At 36.3% G+C, this 20,216-nt stretch overlaps 1 protein-coding gene across 2 annotated transcripts in view; it reads left to right on the forward strand.

The window, feature by feature from the left end:
• Positions 1 to 2,819: 2,819 nt before the first annotated feature.
• The window catches only part of LOC139963801 (short transient receptor potential channel 5-like), a 189,437-nt gene continuing 172,040 nt past the window's right edge, over positions 2,820 to 20,216 (forward strand). The window contains exon 1 of one of the 2 annotated variants that reach the window (XM_071964981.1): positions 2,820 to 2,976. Coding sequence is in view for 1 of the 2 variants with exons in the window: in XM_071964976.1 (XP_071821077.1) it covers positions 10,776 to 10,832 (57 nt within the window). In the remaining variant the exon portion in view is untranslated. Of the gene's footprint in view, positions 2,977 to 10,570; positions 10,833 to 20,216 lie in introns of those variants that run through there. The other variant, XM_071964976.1, reaches the window with a different exon arrangement.

Below are 20,216 nucleotides of genomic sequence, written 5' to 3' on the forward strand. Positions count from 1 at the left end.
TTGTGTTGTGTCTCAATACTTATAACTTACACGGACGCGTATCGGAGACACCTTACGACATAAAAATAAGGAGAAAACAAGAATTATGTTATCATGTCTACCCGTACAAATGATATCTCCTCCTCACCTAACCAGCCCCGAACTCTCCCCAAAGCTACCCCCACACAGGTCCATAACCGTGAATTCTGAGTTCAGGAGGGGCACCAACAAGTTCAGGATGGGCACCAACAAGTTCAGGAGGGGCACCAACAATTTCTGAAGAGGCATCAACAATTTAAGAAAGGGCCCCAACAATTTAAGAAAAGGGCACAATACTCGTGCCCGAACGGACAGGACACAGTAGTTTGCGAGGGCATGTCCCCTGTCTCCCCCCCCCCCCCCACCTTCATTCAAAACAATTATATTTCTGCCAATCAAATATATGACAACGAGAAGAAGGAAAACAGACATTTTATATCATCAAGTCTACCTCTTCAAATCATGTCCCCTTTCCCCACACCACACCAGCTCCAAGCCACCCCTCCCTCTTCCACCACTCTTTCCCATACAAACATATAATATAGAGGACCTCCACCCATGCATTGTTCCTTCTTCCTGTGCATATTTTAACACATTATCTGACAATATACCCTTTGTTTATTTGTCAAGGTATTACAATATATTATTTCACTTAATACCAAATATGTACTATGCAAATACTGTCCTTTTACTACATTGACCCTTCATTTCTCTCTTTGTCACAAATCTATAAATTATGTCACCGATTTATGTACAAACGGTCAAGCCTGATTGCACTTGATGTATCAAACATCGATCCGGGTAGACATAAATCCTCTCCATGGAACACCCTAACGTGCGAAGAATCTCCTTTATTGATCTTTTGTAAAGCTGCAATTACATACAAAAATAGAAACGCTACTAATGTTTCAGTCCTCAAACGACTTGGAGCAAGTTTGATTTAAAGAGACTCACTTAGTTTTGAAAAAGTCGTGAACATTAAAATCAAAATCTAAGCTGAACTTGATATGACATTAAACGCATATCGCAAAACAGAAAGAATAGCTAGCAATATAGCATTTCACGAATTCATTGAAGGTAACCGAGGCATGCATGATTTCATATTGAAATATCCCTTTGTGACGTAATACTGGTACGTCATTTTTACACGGTAATAACTAAAACTACAATTTTCATTTTTGCAAGACTACAAATTATTTGTAATAGTACTATGTAACTGACTTTAACGGTAAAAATAAATCTGCAGTTTTGCTTGGAGAGAAAATTTAACGATTTCTAAATCGTAAATTACCCATGATTGCGAGTAAATATTGAGTCTGGGAGATGTGTATGATATGCTATACTTCACGGAATATCGATTCTCTTTAAGTATGTTTGCCGAGGACTCATTTTTCATTGAACTCAACATCTGGTAGGTCTACAGTCCAAATAAACGGATTCATGATACACGCGTGTACCCGTCGATAACAGAATAAACATATCTTCTTTTCTCTTCTCTTCTTTCTTATCTTGTGTTTTAGCTCACTGTGACAAACAGGGCGATATGGAATTCTTGTACGGTAGCTAACATGTTCCATCATTCTGTTTAATATTGGTTTATTAAAAAACAAGAGTGACATATAGGAAAGACAATGCGTAGTTTAATTCAAAGGAAAAGCCAGTTATTTATCTAATAGGGTCGATTTTTTTAAATATTTTTTTGTCGGATAGATGCCACCTAACTGACATTGATTCCCTTGGATTTTAAGTGCCGCGGGTTCCCACCTTCTACCTAGTTAGCGCTTATATCAGGATTTGGTCTGAATCAAAGGAATCGGTGTATGAAACCACGTTATGTTGCATAGTACATAATAAGCTATATGTTGACATATTGTTGTACGTAAAAAAAGAGATCAAGAAAGATCCGGGGTTATCTTTCATTCAAAGACCGGGTTACTGTCGATGCAAATTTTCGAAACCGCGTGTTCAACCCTGTTCGCTCATTGATAATGATATCCGAGTATGATCTGCTGGATGGAACAATTATGTTTACACTAACGGTTTAAAACCTGATTGATCCGTGAATGAACGTAGTTTTTATAGTTGCTTCACGTCGTCCGTGAATCAAACATGGCGAACGTTCGTAATTGTAAGTATATATTTAGTCTTGACCAAGTCGTTTGTAATATACTCTTTATCTCGCGTGCAAACTGTACATGCCTCAGAGTCGTTTCTGCCTACCACGAACGTGCTTGCCCACTGTATTTTACATGCCCGAAAATCTGTCCGATACGAGCGTTGCCGAGGGCATTCTCTGGGCAGTACAGCATATAGATACGGGAAAATAGCTGGTGAAAAGAAAGATGCACTATGCTGTTCATACTAGGGTCTTATCAAGACTAGTATATATAACGTAGGCGTACTTACAAAACACTATATAACTGAATCGATAAATATTTGAATCAATCACTTATTAGGTAAGAAACTGACAAATATTGCTACCCTTACATACGTGGGACCTTAACATCTTAATACCCAAAATAACCATCACCAGTAAAAAAAAAACGAACATTATGATATATTCTCCGGTATACAAATATATGGACCCTACTATCTACGGTAGATAGTTTAACGACCACACTTTACCATTCCTGTTATCGCGCCTACCATGCCAAGTGAGGCGTTAATTAAAGTTTGTCATATCATGTTTGAATAGTAGCATACAATTGATAAGTACATATCTCTCTGACCGATACAACTGAAAAGTAATCACTTGGATGTTGAAGCGCCCCTTGAAATTGATGCTGATATCTATAGAACTAAATTTGGATGTGCCGGGAATAAAAAACATCATATCATATTTACTACTTTTGGATGCGAGTCCCGGAAAAGAAAACTCCGTAAGATTGAACCATAACTTTGCTCAGTTGTGTAGCTAATCTTGCCATCAGTCAAATTTGTGAGCCTTTATGGGTATCGGTAAGTTAAATTAACTTATTTAGCTTTTTTTTTTGGTAAGTGTGCATGTAATCTCTTTTCAAAATACTTTCGATAATTGAAACTTTTACATCCTGCACTATAGAGTCTGGTATGGAAACCAGTTTAGTTATCTGTTATGTAAGATCCCTAAATTTCATTGTTCTGTATTGACATATAGAGTACACATACTAGAAAGCTATTGACGATGTTCTATCTACACGAAAGAACAATTGCTCCAAATTGAAATATTTAGCAAAGCCTCTTTTTTAAAGATAGAAATGGAAACAGCTTTTCCAAAACTGAACCTTTCATCAACGGAACCTTATCATCATTAACTTAATCCATTTTGAAGATCATATTGTCATTGCTATGAAGTAGTTTGTGATTTTTCAGTCCAATGATGTATATATATATATACTATTGGAATGACGACTTTCTTTACTGGTTTCGAACATGCAATGCATAACCTAGTTGGTTAAGGTGTCATGTATAGCGGGAGGCCCGGGCTCGAATCCCGTGGAGGATGGAAGTTTCTTTTTAATGTTCTGGATTTTGCAACTAATTACCGTTTCATATATATATATATATAGGTTGAACTAACAGTACATCTTTACATTGAAAGTCTGAACGGCAATATGAAGCCGCGAAGACAAATCCAACTACATGTTAATTCTTGATATGAATCCTAAACGACCGATTTGATTTGAGAAAACAAACTGAATGATTGAGAAACTAGTTACACTTTCCTGTACAAATTTTTTTTTCTTGTTTTGCTTCTTTTGTCAATCTCAAATAATGAGCTTTGTAGTCAAAATCTGCGAGCGTTTCTTTGTGTAAAATTAAGTGTGCCTGACGTTTCGATCCTAGCAGGATCTTCTTCAGAGACTGAATGACAGGTAACCGACAATACAATACATCTGTATTGGTGTTTACCCTGCTCATTAACATATATGTATTCTGTGCTTGTATTTTGTCCCTTGTATATTCTGTTACTTGTCATTCAGCCTCTGAAGAAGATCATGCTAGGATCAAAACGTCAGGCCCACTTACTTTTACACATTCTTTTACACAGGCTCTTTATTGGATAAGCAGTTTGCTAACAGGTTTTGTTTTATTTTGATTTTAGCTTTTCTTTGTCAAATTTTCCTTGTAACTGTCTGCTGCTGTAAAAGGCAGGATTGTCTCGAATCTGTAAAGTGTAAACTGGAACCTCTTTTATTTTCCCAAAGAACGAGAGAGAGAGAGGAGGAGAATGCGAATAAGTCCTTAGGACAGATGGCCATTATATTGACTGTTACATCACGTACATGATAAACGTCACGAATTAAACACTGTCCATCTTTGGAAGCGTATATTTTGAGTCCTCATAAATCAGTGTTTAGGGAGACATCATCCATGGTATATGTTGATTTAAAACACATGGAACAGTTCGTGACTATTCTACGTTAAGCTGTTTTGGTTATTAAGTTGTAACTTTGCAGCTCTGTGAACATGCCATGTAACATTTGCACACAATTGATAACCTCTCAATCAAGTTGAACACTATAGGCGATTACGGTCGTTCCTGCTCCATATTACAGCAGGTCATTAACTGTTTAACTCAGTACAATAAGTTTTGTGTCCCACATATTTCAAGGCATTTCAAGTGGATGAAGGTGTTTTCTTAATAACATAAAACAATGAGAATTATCTGCATTTTTAGTTCAAACCCACATTCTATAGCACTTTGTTTGGTAAAGATATGGATTTTTCAAAATTGTTGGTAGTCTATGAATGCATCTGGCAATATCAGATTGAATGATGCCATTACTGCAATTCAGCTGAAAATAGTTATATATTGGTGAAATAAATATTTTACTCACTTATTCACAGAGGAAAATATATTATTTCTACAAACAAAAAAAGGTGCATTTTGATCAACTTCTAAATAAAGAGAAACTTCACAGCTATAATTAAAAATTCCAAATGTATCATATTTGAAGGATAAATCAAGAAGAACATTATAATAGATAAGTAAAGCTTTTGAATAACAATTGCTGTTATGACATTACAGACCACCTATCGTGATCCACTCCAGGAAAGAATCGAGGGCTTAGGCAGTCAAGATAGGTTACAATCAATCAACCATACCTTGAGTAAGGCACAGGATATTGCGATGGGGGGGGGGGGGTTACTAACAGCATGGAACGTTTCAAATTTATGTCTCTTTTTATCAGCATGTCTATATAAACTATCAAGATGATATCTCTCGCTGATAAAAACGTTATCATATCGGAGTATATAGCAGTTGTTGTGGTAGTGATAGTGGTTGTGATTTTGGTTTTGCTGGTAGTGTTGATGATAGTGGTAATTATAGTGGTAGGGGTAGTGATGGTAATATTGGCAGTAGTAGTTACAGTGGTCGAGGTTTTAGTTCTGACGGTAGTGGTAATGATATCTGCATCGGTTATGGTGATGAATTTAGGCTTAGTATTGATAGTGGTAGCGGTAGTGGTGCTGGTGGTGATGATGATAGTGGTAATGATATTGGTAGTGATAGTTAGTTGGCAGTAGTAGTTGCAGTGGTAGAGGTGATCATTTCTAACGGTAGTGATAACCACATTGGCTATGGTGGTGGTTTTAGGCTTAGTATTGATAGTGATAGCGGCGGTGGTGCTGGCAGTGTTGATGTGGTAGTGATAGTGGTAGTGAAAGTGATGGTAATATTGGCAATAGTAGTTGCAGTGGTAGAGGTGATCATTTCTAACGGTAGTGGTAGTGACATCGACATTGGCTATGGTGGTGGTTGTAGGCTTAGTATTGACAGTGATAGTGGTAGTGGTGCTGATAGTATTGATGATAGTGGTAATCATCATCAGAAAGGAAGCAAAGTAGTAGAGGTTCTATTCTTTCACGAAAGATGTCATAACAATATTGATAATTTAAAGTTTCTCTACGTTCTTTATTGTTTTTTGTTTCATTTATTTATATTATTATGTGAGAAGTGTTTACTCAAGTGTTAATAATGACTTTTGGGTCAAGTTTTTCACAGTATTGTGGTTCTATTCTCGATTGTTGAAGGAAGTGTTAGTTACCTGACAATATTTATCTCTTACTTTGAGTTCAGAATCTCATCGCCAATGATGAAAAAAAGCATAAATTCCAAGGAGTAGAAAAATTAGCACACAACTATTATCTGATCGGGATTGAACAGTTAATAGCTCCCTCTTTCACAGGAACAGTAAAATAATTGTACCATCATGTATCTTTTAGAAACTTGGCTAGATTCGAGGGTGGGGTTAGTGGTGGTTGGGAGGAGTCTAACATTGTGTAAATGATGACATAGCGTGGCACAACGGGCAGTGGGGGGTCACTCCCTGGTCAGTATGGAGGCAAAACTACAACACAACGCAAGATGCGGCTGATACAACGGATATGAAATAATGGTGAGCAACTGATATTAAAGAGTAACTAACACTCCTTTGTAGTTAGGACTCCTTCGAGAATTTTGTTGAGAAGTTTAAATCAGAGTTTATTAGATCATTTACAGAAGACTTACAAGGGTCTTTATTGAGCGACCCTGCAATTACCACGATGCAATTTACACGTAAGACTGATAACAATATCTTAGACACGTTGTTTATGCTCTCCAACTTTTAAGAGACCGGATTTAATTTATTTCTTTTCATATAATTCTTTTGTCACTGACACTTAGAACTAAATCACTAGTGAGTTATTGCTGGAGGTAAATTCCCGAGTTGACAACGCGGAGGTGATCCTTTAAGCTTGTATAATAATAATAATACAATTCCTCGAACTCTATATAGTGAGGTGTCCCGAACGGCACACTGTTTCGTTCACGGAACACAGGGCTTTCTTGTGAGACAAAAAAAAGATATGTTAGAAATCAATAGAGAGAATGATGCCTCACTTACTAGCATATTTATTCTTTAAACATCTGGTTTAAGTTTCATTACGATTCGTATTTAATCACGGAGAGAGACTTGAAAACAATATTGTTGGCGTGTGACCTTTAAAATATCACGTGATAGATCGTCTTCTCTTCCTTAACAACCGATATAAACACTTTGCCTATAGATTTTACAACACGTTTACTATCAAAGTGTATACCTATATAGGCCTAGCCTAATTTGCATATGAAAACTCCCGGTTGAAGTTGTTGTTGTTGTTGCAGTTATTATGTTATTTCAGAGATGAAACTAATTGCAATAAACATATCATTTTGATGTATACAATTATGATCTATACAAATAGTGAAATTAGTACAATTTACAGAGGAATAGCTTACCATTAACAATTCAGACTGGACTAAGAATCTGACGTCGTCATCAGATTTGCCTTAAAGGAGTATTTCAGAAAATTAACATGTTTTAGATGTAAACATCTGTCAACGAAAATAGATCAATTTATTAACCTGCCCACAAAAACGTTATATACTTTTAGACCATATCATATTTAAATAATCAAATTTTGCATACAGTCCTCTCCACCAACTCCCCCCCCCCCCCAACCCCAAATTTACCCTTATCCTTAATTCACCACTGATGTAATTCATTACGGCAAAAGGGGAAATACATTGTTCTGCCATTCCATTGCCAAATGCAAGGAAATGTCAAATCTTGTTTCCGTTAGATATTATCAAGAGAACTTGAAACAAGTTTAGAATCACAATATGTTACAGGCAGTTTCCATGACTACACAAAAGTACCTGCTTCTGAGATATGACTGGTCTACCTGACAACCGGTAACGAAATGTGCTTCCAAATTACATCGAATATGAAGATTTCCATGATCGAAAAAAGTCCTGTTTGACTCAACAATATAACAAAATTAATTAAGTCAAATATGTTCGGTTATATTACATTATAAAAATGTTAAAACAATGTTAAAATATGTTGTAAATGATGAACAGTAAAGGAGATGCAACTATACCCTTGAACGAATATTAAATACAGAACTTCGCAACGTACATAATTTTGGTAGAAAGATAATTCATAAAGGTGTTTTTTTTCGTTAATAATTAATGGATTATACTTAGTCATAATTTATATTTGACTTATACGACCCTATACTCGTTAGTATACAGTTATTTATAGCATTCAAGCTTTATTAACAATTCTCACTTGATTCGAGTTTATTGTGCATAGTGGTTATTACGATTATTTATAAGGAAAAGCGTCAAGTTCTCACGTGTTTTTATTCGAGTGCATATATCTTAGGCAAAGTACAACATACCGACCTATATATTTTGCAACCACTTTTATTATGTATACACAGTTTCAAATATATAGTAAAGGAAAGGAAGTATACCAAGTCTAAATATAAAAAAAAAATATTTCTTTACATAGCCGTCTTGTGGGTTTACATACGTGAGCAATGTTTTCAAATGTATTCCGTATGATTCGGGCTGCAATATCTCATGCCATGGGTTCATAGCGTAGAAGGTTAAGTTACACTCTAAGACTAATACGGTCATGTTATTGAGAGTAAATTTCGTGACGAGATCTATAAATCAGTTTTGTTTCATCTCGTTACGAATTTCGAGAAGAAGATTAAACACATTGAGTGTTTCCGAGATGTCTGTTCGTATATAACTTTTAGACAGCAGTCGCTCATTCGATCAGTCACTCATTCTGCTATAGTTCTAACATCAGTACCATGCGTTTAAAGACATATTGGAGCAGATTTGTTGTATTTTCAAGTCTAAAATTGCTTCTAGGTTCCTTTGACATTGGAGTACTATTCTGTATAAGAGGCCGAAGGATGTGGTAAAATGATAACTACTTTCTATAATAACTTCCTATAAAACAACAATTAAAGAGACCAGAGAGTCAAGTTAGAGTGGTGTTCTATAAGGCACAATCCAATACTTTACTGTTCCAGCAAACTATCCCTAAGAAGAGAGGCGGGGAGAGGGGGGGGTCGGGAGATGGGGATGTAAGGGGAACTATGGTATACATTTGAAAATCAGTTTTGCATAATATTTAAGGTTCCTTGCAGTTATAGAGATAAACACACTGAAGTAATTCATAGATATCACTTTCGTTCAAACAGATTGCTTTTTGGCCGACGTTCGTGGACACGTGACGTATTTCGTACTAAACGTTCTGCATAAACTTATTTTAAAATCCGATTTGACATGGTATTATCTCATTCCTTGTTCATCTTTCTCTTGTTTTCAAATAACATCATGATCCCCCCCCCCGCCCCTACCCCACCCTTTTTCTTCAGAAACTCAAATAAAGTATTTGTCGTTGGAACGCCATTCGAATAATAAATAATCCCTCCATAAGCATTGTAACCTTCGACGCTATATCTGATATTAGAGTATGAAATGGGAAAAGGGCCCGTTGCGTTGGCGAAAGTTGCGTTGGCGTTAAGGACTGCTTTATTGAGAATTAATATATACTTCTACGATGGTTATCACGTATATAACCTTCAATGTGTTACAATCTTTAACGCAGAAACGCCGCTTTAAATTGGCGCGTCGTTCGTTTATCGGTGATTATATCGTAAATATACTCTCCGGCTATGAAAATAGAAAGTATTAACCCGTCATTCTCTTAACCGACTCCCTCATATTCATCCAGTGAAGAAGTGAGCCTACTCATTTCATAACTTGATTATGTGATTGAACAGATGAGAGCGCCACTCATGTATTCCATACAGATATCTACTCACATTAAATGACTTATATATATCTTCGAGGGCCTGTTCTTGACTTGCATTATCTGTAGTACGGTCGGATTCCTATCAATTCCGCTGGGGATGATGTCTTCGTTGTTGGTTTGTGTGGAAGGCATAAGGTAACTTCGACTGGAAAAGGGAAGTTGAAAATAAAATAGTTAAAGAGAAGTCCGCGGAGGTCGTAAATGAACAATTACCATAGTGGATATTTATCATTTAACCCCCGTGACGGTTTCGCGCTGTATACGGTGTATCAAGAATATACGCTTTGTTTCTTTTCGGAGGTGCATCGGAGAAGGGGGGTCGTTTTAACCTAATACATGCCATAAATATGGAAATTTTTTATTCAATGCTTGGAAATGTCATTTCGCGATATGACAATGTTTATACGGATCGTATCTCTGACATGGAATCAGCTAACCAGAAATAATATCGCCTTTCATGAAACGTCTCTGATATGACTTTAAGCAAACATATTTCAATATTGGATTTTTTATTTCTGTTGTCGATGTGTCTTCGATTAAAGTTTCCAATGAGACTGTCAAATTTAATTGAAAAATAAAGAAGAGTGAAAAACACACGAAGGACATAAGTATGTCATTAATAGGAGAAGGCTGGGTTATGAACAAATATTGGAATAAAGTGAGAATAATTATTGGCGAGCGATATCTTCTTCTTTCTCCTTTTTTTTTTTTTTTTCTTAAATTTAACAGAAATTATGTGGCATCTGTGAACCTTTTTTTTTATCTTTCTTCTTGATCGATTGATGTTTCGTCTTCAGGGGAATTTAGTGCAATATTTTATGTACAGTGGTTATTATTATCGGTCACTTCACATTTCCTATGAAAAGAAAAAAAGATATTTTTAAGTTTTTCTTCATAGCTTTTTTTTTATTTTTATTTTTTTTATTATTACAATTATTCTGATATCCATATTCTCGAAGATACTCATTTCAAAACTGGCTCTTATGAACAAGAATAAAGGAGTAATTACTCTATGGAAATTTGACGGAGGACGATTCCAAAAGTACATACAATCTGATGTACATGTGTTATTGCGACGTATTTACGGCTGTTTACAGGACATAAGGTAATCTAACTTGGAATTTAACCATGGCTGCGGATATACTTGCGGAATTAACTCTAAAGGCTTTCGGTGAAGATTTGAGGGTAAGTTTTACTCAATTTATGGACATGCGCTATATGTTACTATGTATTGTTCCTATGCGCTATATGTAACTATGTATTGTTTCCATATATACGAACAAAAGTTAGACATTTGGGTCGAGATAACGTATGAATTAACTTAGACGTGTGTCAAAAATGCATCTTTTTTTTTTTTTTGGCTTCTAAATAAAGAAAAAATGTATCAACCTAAAAATTTGCCCCGAAACGATAGCTTAAAGGATTGTGTAATATGATCTTCCTATAGAAATTTGTAGGTTTTCATGTAAGAATTGAAGTAGGAATTGAAAAAAATCAAGGAATTGATAAGCGTTTTCACTATATTTTTATCGTTTTTCACGTTGTTTAAAATTCAGGTTATAAGACTGAATGTGCTGTGGACAGTTTGTATATGAACTGTTTAATAATAAAAACCTTTAACCACTTGAGAACAGTGACACTATCCTCTTGTAAATACAACCCCCCCCCCCCCCAAAAAAAAGAAGACATAACTCGTATATGTGTAAGTCTGTTAGTTCATGTAAGAGTCAGTGTGGACAACAACGATGCAAGGAGTATAGCATATGTGTAACTGTAATGTAAAGAATGTATTAAACTTCATATGGAAGAGAAAGACACGACGTAAGCTCGAATATATCTGTCTATATTATTCATTATGGAGATGTTTGCTTGTCTTAATTAACTTAATTAAACTGACCAACACTGTAAATGATGCCTGCAGCTATAATTGAATTCCAAAACCAATTACCATATGTATATATGTATGGGTACGATAATAGGTGTTAAACAACTTTAATAAGACTGCCGCAATCTTACAATCTCTGACTCTTTGAGTTGAGTCAACCCGGGCGCTCTATACGTAATCTGGCGGAATGCCTGAGATACCATTGCGAGTGGTTTTGCAATGCAGCGGACATATCATTCAATCTTTTAAAAATAGTTTTTAGAAACTGTTGATAACAGGCGCGCTGTTTTGTGAACACACGTGCAGCACAGAGAGATGTTGTTTTCTATACCTACATGCGTGTACATTGGTATATCCCGCAGACGGTATATAACTGGCCAAGCACCCGCAACATTTGTAAGGGATGTGAGATACCAATGGGATTTTAACCCCTATACTCCTCCTCCCCCCCCCCCACCACTCCCTCCCACCCCACCCCAAAATCACATCTACCTATCAGAGACCATCTGACCGGAATATATATTAGTGTACTAAATAACGTTCAATAACTTCTCTCCGGGGCCTCTGTCTCCCAATGTTTTTACCCACACATTCAGAAGGACTATTTTAAGACAATAACATTTCTCTTTGAGGGACAATACGTTTAAGGTAATGAAACTTGCTCGTTGAGAAGAGCGCTTTAGAGACCATTTGTTTAATTTCTAACATCTTTGCGTATACTCCATTGATGACATTTACCGAATAAAAAGCAGTCACTGGACTTTTTAAATTGATTTAAATTGTTAACACTGTTTTCCTGTTTAGAAACTGCATTAAAAACAAAAACCTGCCCCCCATTTCGCCCCATGTATATTTATCTAAACACTTATTGGATCGAGTTAGGCTACTTTTTTGTCTTTGCGACAATTATTTTGCTACGATATTTTGCGTCTAAGCTTACATTTTACGAGATTTTCGTGACGTCAGAGACCGATTACGATAAATGGTGTGAAGGTGTCTTCTTTTAGTAGTGTTGTCGTTGGAAGTTATTTCCCTTTTTGGAACATTAAGTGCATAAAATGTGCTACGGGGTTAGAAGTACACACTACCAAGCAAAGACTCCATAGGTGTAATCATGTACACTATTTACGTACTACATTCACATTCATGATACGGTGCCATAGCATTTGGGATTGTATACAGAGATGTAAGTAAATCATTGGCTCATGTGACAGTTCAGTACCGCGTCAAATCCACCACAGACTTTGGTGAATTCATGTTTAGTATGACGTGTCCATGCAGATCAGTTATCGATGAACGTTACCCTTTATATCCATACGGAAGTCATGTTTCGACGTGTGTGAAGTATTTATATATTATACTTGTTGGCTTCGAGAATGCATGCGCATAATTAATAGATGAATATGATGGATGTCAATACATATTGTATTTATACCGTGTTAAACGATTTAACACATGAATAGCTTTCCCACGGGAGAGAGAGATAACTTGCAGTCCAACTGCTAGGATGTAATATCGACACCAAATAGTCACGTGATATGCCGGCCGTGAAGCCCTTAGTATGATGTTTTAATCTAATAGAAGACATTCTATTGTTTCGATGTAAATATATAGCTATACCTCGGTAAAAAGGTGTAAACTCTGCCAGACACTATTATTGGAAATTGAATCATGTTAACAAGCTTATGTATAACTTCTATGAATCTGTTGCCAATGAATGTTGTTCTCGTTCCAATAATATAATTAAACGAAAACATTCATCTAATGTTTGTATTCATCCTTTAGTGTGTAAAACAGCTGAATGCGTTAAAGGGTATCTTCTCTAGCCATCAATATATATCATATCATACCAGTGCTGTTACCGAGTGGATAAAGGCGGTGGCATTTGAAGCAATAAGGTCTAGCTATGAGGAGGTTCTGCGTTCGATACCCGGCCGGGTCATAGTAAGGTGGGTTTGACATCCAAAGAGCAATCTGCGGTTTTCTTTCTAAAATTGAAAGATTCCAAAATTGATTTCAAATGTTGAATTGGAAGCCACCCGACGTGTAAGTTGTAATCCATAAGCCCTTGCGGGTTTCATCCACATTTGTGGTCGCTTTAGCGTCGTAAAAAATAACTGCTGATTATAAACACAGTGCGTGAAATGTCGGACGAAAGTTTGCTATTATCCAAAACAAGCCTATCCTATCACGCTTTCACGACAGATGCACACAGCTTATAGGTTTATTTGCATATAAGCATCGAGGCTAAAGTTACAGTGGCTACTAACCATCGAGGCAAAGAACCAGCTAAATGGGTTTATTCAGAAGTTGTTACATGCGCAGAATGCCTCACATGCAGAACGACTCATAAATAAAGGACGTGTTATATATACGGAACACATCGACCAATGGTGGTTATGCATACACAGAACACAGTGTACACGGGGCCCCGTATCATACACAGAACGCCTCATGTACCGAACGCATCGTACGGTACATAGATAAACATTACTCGTGTTAGAGCTCTCCATTGCAAGGTGCCTTATGATACTAACAAACCCACGTGACATTCAAAGCTACGGTACGTGACATGGGCTTAGACCATGGGTGGGCAACCTTTTTGAATGAATGGGCCAGATATAAGGAGTGAAAAATTGACTGGGCCGCACCTAACCAACGACCTGCTGTTGATTTAAAACCTTTGATTCGAGGACTTTCAAGCAATAGGTGTGTGAACTTAATCTGTATTCACAAAAACATAATGTCAATACAGTACAGTTGCTAATGAATGGGGATAATAGGCCTACCTGACAGCATCATTAGTGCCGATAAATTCTAAGCAGGTAGCTTGTTTTTTGTGATGATGTAAAATAGATTGATTTTGTTTCTTTTTCTTGAGACATCTCACGGGCAGCAAAAAAATCACTGGCGGGCCGCATGTGGCCCGCGGGCCGTAGGTTGCCCCCTTAGTTGTAGACCTATACTTGTTTACATATATATAGTACTGAGAAATAAGGGTTTCAATAACCTTGAATAATCACGTTACAAAGCCTACATATATACATACAGTATTTATAACAACGATTGCTAACTAGTGCAGTTTGCTACAGTTTATCTCATGACTAGTTTAGACAAACTAAATAATTGTCTAGATTAATCATCTAACCTTTCGTAATAAATGAACCAATGGTGTAACTTTATTTCCACAATTGTTCATCCACTTTAGATGAAGCCAGAATTAATGAAGTCCTGAAATATTCGTATTCGGTTTTTACTGTAGCATGTTTACAATGATATCTTTCATTGTACTTTACTTATTATAGTGTTTTTTTTTATATTATTTCCCTTATCGTGACAGAAGTAAAGAAATCAACTCATATCATGTATCGTAATGTATCCACTTTAGGCCAAATATCAGGAGAGGCTATCTGAATTTTACGTGGGTCTATAATGTTACATATTATTATTTATAACTTAACTTTAAACACGGAGGAAAAACTATAAAAAAAAATACGCACGTTTGTGAATTGATGATGACCAAGAAAGTGTTCGCAATATATTAATAAAATTGTAATGTCACTTTCAACTTTTTTATTTTGTAATTTTCTGGGGTCATTGGAATTTCTAATATGTTACTGTACAGCCGATTTTCATTGTTTTATCAATGAATAATGGTAAAGATGAGTACCCGTTAATCAGCTTAAAATATGTGTGTTATAATTTCTTAATCCAGTTGCTATTGGGGACTTGAAAACAGAAAATACTTAACACCCAATCCTATTCATAATGGTTGATTGTACTAACCAGACTAATCAAAAAGTTTTATCAATACTTTCGTCCGCATTTTAACAGAAAGTGGATGACACTTTACTGCAAAACGCTTACAATCTGCAATTTTGAAGCATCTTTACAAGGTTTACACTTCATTTGATACTGACTGACGGTTGTCTCTTATTCACAGTACACACTGATCACGCCATGTACATCGGGTACATACTAACATCTGCCGACAGGTCTAACACGTGTTACGGTGTAATAACACACTTCAGTTTATACTACTTAACGGCTGTCTCTTATTTACAGTACACACTTATCAAGCCATGTACATTGGGTACACAGTAGCATCTGCTGACAGGTCTAACATGTGTTACAGTGTTATAACACACTTTAGTTTATATTGATTAACGGTTGTCTCTTATTCACAGTACAAACTGATCGAGCTATGTACATTGGGTAGACAGTAACATCTGCTGCCAGGTCTAACATGTGTTACGGTGTTATAACACACTTCAGCTTGTACTGATTAACGGTTGTCTCTTATTCACAGTACAAACTGATCAAGCCATGTACAGTGTGTGTCCTGTATGTTATTCCCACGCGTGTGCTTCTTAGCCTGTCGTTTCTATAAATTGAGTAGTCCAACCTATGCAGTTGTTCTTTTAAGCATTTAAACTAGTGAATTGCAATTTGTTAAAATGATAACTATGTTACTCATCTGTAGGTCATGCTGTATGGCCTACATTTGAGAAAAATATATCGAAGACCAGCCCTGCAGGTAAATCTTTTAATCTACTTATTGGTTAGAGATCTGTTCCTACAATATCCTCTTTGGAAATATTCTGCAAACTGTTTTTTTTTTTTAAATCAATATACACTATAACATTTATGATTGAAATCCATTTTTCGTTTGTTAAAAAAAAATGTTTGGCCTTTTGCGAGGTTCATTTCTCTTATCAAGGTTCACTGGTTTAGTTCGTTGATGAATCGTTAGACCCATGAGAATGAACTTATCATGAACAGATGACTAATTACCAACTTAAAGGAATATTGAAGTTGGCGTTACAGTTACGGAGAAGAAAACTAATCTAAAAATCTTGTTTCTGGAAGCTAACAACCACCTGTTTCACCGATATGGTTGTTTGGAGATGGCAATATGGTCTATGGTCTCTGATGTCCACATAGCACATCTCCATCAAAGTTTTACAGTCCTTTTAGTTGTATATTTTGGCCTCGGAAGTTAACGCAATTAGAATGTTCTCCTATAGCTGTCACTGTTCTCTTAACTTAGGGCTTTTTCACACCTCAATTATTTGATGAAATTGCCTTTCTTGTATAATTTTTTGTTGTTGTAAATTACGATGATGATGTGGCTCAATCTGTGGTTGCCAGATACTTTCATAAACATTTAAAAAAAATATGTCTTCGCCATCAAACGTGCCATCAGGATGTGCCTTTCGCCTACTAGTGTCAAATACTTACGGCATTTTTAATGTCAATTTTCTACCAGCGGAGTTTTGCATTAAATATTAAAGCAGCTTTCCTCCATTGAGTGATGGGTCTTTAATGACATTTCCGTAACATCCTTACTTCCTACAAATGACAGTCTCGTTTTTTACTTTGTTGTGTCTCAAAACCGCCCTATTGCCAGGTGCAAAATGCGTCTACTTTTCACTATTTGGCGACGAATACAGAGGAATTTTCAAACGTCAGCCGCTTAGATGGAGCACTTCAGTTTTATCCGCAAGTCTTTCCTTATAATTTTTCAATCAATACTCATTATACAGATGTTATATTTTAGGATGTTCTATTTATGAAACTGACCTTTTATTGACGAAAGTTTACGTCACAGTTCGGGCTTTTGTTTCATCATTGGAAGCCAATGTACAGAAGTCTTTAGAAAACTTCTACAGAATCAAATTTAATTTGTGATTCAAAGAAATGTCAGATGTTTGAAGTCAGATCTTAAAGGTTTTCCAAACAGCTGCTCACAATTATAGGACCGACAATATTCGAACAGTTTCAAGAATGGAAGATGCTGAAAAATAAGTTTCAATTTTTAATTTCTGTCAGTGACTGTAATTAACTGTATTACAACCAATAATCCTTGCGAAAATGTTCATATCGTTTACTTCTCCTTATATACCATCGACTGGTGTATCTAATAACGTCTATACTACTGTCGAAAGTGACACGGTCGCTGATATGGTTTACTTGGAACTTGATACTCGGAACTGGATACTCGGTCTGGATACTCGATACTTGATACGAGGTACTTGATACGAGGTACTCGATACGAGGTACTCGATACTCGATAATAGGTATTTGATACTCGATACTTGGTACTTGATACTCGATAATTGGTACTTGATACTCGATACTTGGTACTTGGTACTTGATACTCGATACTTGGTACTTGATACTCGATACTGGATACTCGATACTGGGTACTCGATACTGGGTACTCGATACTGGGTACTCGATACTGTGTACTCGATACTCGGTACTTGATACTCGATACTTGATACTCGATACTGGGTACTCGATACTGGGTACTTGATACTGGGTACTTGATACTAGGTACTTGGTACTTGGTACTTCATACTTGGTACTTGTTAGTTGGTGCTGAATTTTCATAGCAATGTAAAGCCATCATTTAGAATAGAAACTGTTCATTGGAAATAAGTGAAAATTCGAATATTCGAAAATCTTACAATTTTTGCTTTCAATATTTGATTGATTACATGAAAAAAGTGTTTTGCTTATTATGAAGAAATGATGTGGATCGAATCAAGTCCGAAAATACAATCCCCCCCCCCCCCCACCGGGCTCTACCTAATCTTTTCATAAGAACATTTAGAGAAGTGTCTTTGCTATTAAATAACATGCAGTTTTCAGTAAGTCTTTGGTTATATTTCGCAAATATGGCAAACCAAAACTCTAAAAGCCACGTGTAGCCAAACAAAAAGATAAGGAAAATATATAAAAACAAAATGTGCGAACATTGACCTGTTGAATTTTAATGTTTACTTTCTACACTAAATATACCTAGTATCTAGACAATAATTTTGAATTAGATGCGTCCCTTATACAATCTACAAAATCATGATTGATAAGTCCGTCTGGAATACAATCTTTGCATAGAGTATAACCACAGTGACGCAAACGATACAACTCGCATCAAATATAAAAAAAAAAATTAAAAAAAGGGAAAGTATTTCGTGACTTCACTTCTTACAGTTTATATATAAGACACAGTTCTTTGCCTGTAGGTGAATGTATGCCCTTTTCTTGCCGCCTTTAATAAATTTCCACAAAATACGTCACAAGAAGAGCTAGAAATCGACGATGCGTAAAGTGCTATCAATTGTCTGCCCGCTCTCGCTAGATGATATAACCATATACCAACTCCCTGATATAACTCTCAATGATAAACGCCGAGAAGAGAAGCTAAAAGACTAAGATTGATAATATTAAAATGATAGATTGTGTTTTCTAGTATGTTGGTTCCTTTCCACCCACCCCACTACTCCTAATACCCAACCCTAAAACAACACCAACTCCCGTCCACGTCTTCTCCAATTCCATATCTTTCACCACCCAGTTTCCTGTTTCCGTTACTCGGAGAGAATACTAAATCCCGAAAAAAAACTCAATCTCATATTTGATTGCTCGTCACTCGAGACATTTCACGTCGTAATGAATGTACTCTTGAAGGAAGTCACGCGATGTAAACCCATATAATGATGTACAGTAGTCAGGAGTAGAGCTGAGGTATAATTCGCTTCTGAGAAAGTAAATATTTTCAATGTAGGGCATTGCTTTTGTCTGTAATTTCACACAATTAACTCTGATATTTGAATCATTTTTGAATGTATTATTTTAAGAGAGAAGGAGACAGATCGCTTCATGATTGTCATGTGTGTTTTTGTTGAAGAAAACAATGTCTGTGTAAATAAGGGTGAGTCTGGGAATGCACGAACCTACGTAAATTATGAACAAAATATGACGAAGAAACTGACTTGTTAATTTCGAACAAATTTTGAAAAATCAAAACAGTTTGAGTTATAGTGCGTAATCTTAAATGGGACGATGCACGATATCCCATGAGAAGTGGGCCAAGACCCACCAGATTCCCACCCCTCAGAATCGATAATCAGAACATATTAAAGCTAGCTTGGACTATGGGATGCACTGCACTGACTGTATTGTACTGCAATGTACTGTATACTGTACCGTTCTGCACTGTATTGTGTAACTTTTCTTTACTATACTGCACTGTACTGTACTGTTCTGTACACTATTCTGTATAAAGTACTTCAAGGCATTATAAAGTGTGTACTGCTCTTTTATACTATACTGCACTATACTGTACTGTACTTTAATATACTATAATACTACTGTAATGGACCGTACACTACTATACTGTAATTTGCACTGTACTGTACTGTAATGCACCGTACACGACTATACTGTACAATACTGTACAGTACTGCACTGTACTATGTACTGTTCTGCGCTATGCTGCACTGTACACTGTACTATACTGTACTATAAGGCACTGTGTACTGTTCTGTTCAGTATAGTGTACTGGTCTCTACTATAATGTAATTTGCACTGTACTGTACTATAATGCACCGTACACTACTACGTATACTGTACAGTACTGCAAAGTACTGCACTGTACTGTGTACTGTTCTGTGCTATGCTGCACTGTACACTGTACTATACTGTACTATAAGGCACTGTGTACTGTTCTGTTCAGTATAGTGTACTGGTCTCTACTAGTATAATATAATTTGCACTGTAATGTACCGTACACTACTATACTGTAATTTACACTGTACTGCAATGCACCGTACACTACTACGTATACTGTACAGTACTGCAAAGTACTGCACTGTACTGTGTACTGTGCACTGTTC

This window comes from Apostichopus japonicus, chromosome 22, assembly GCF_037975245.1.
Source record: "Apostichopus japonicus isolate 1M-3 chromosome 22, ASM3797524v1, whole genome shotgun sequence".
Classification (NCBI taxonomy): domain Eukaryota; kingdom Metazoa; phylum Echinodermata; class Holothuroidea; order Aspidochirotida; family Stichopodidae; genus Apostichopus; species Apostichopus japonicus.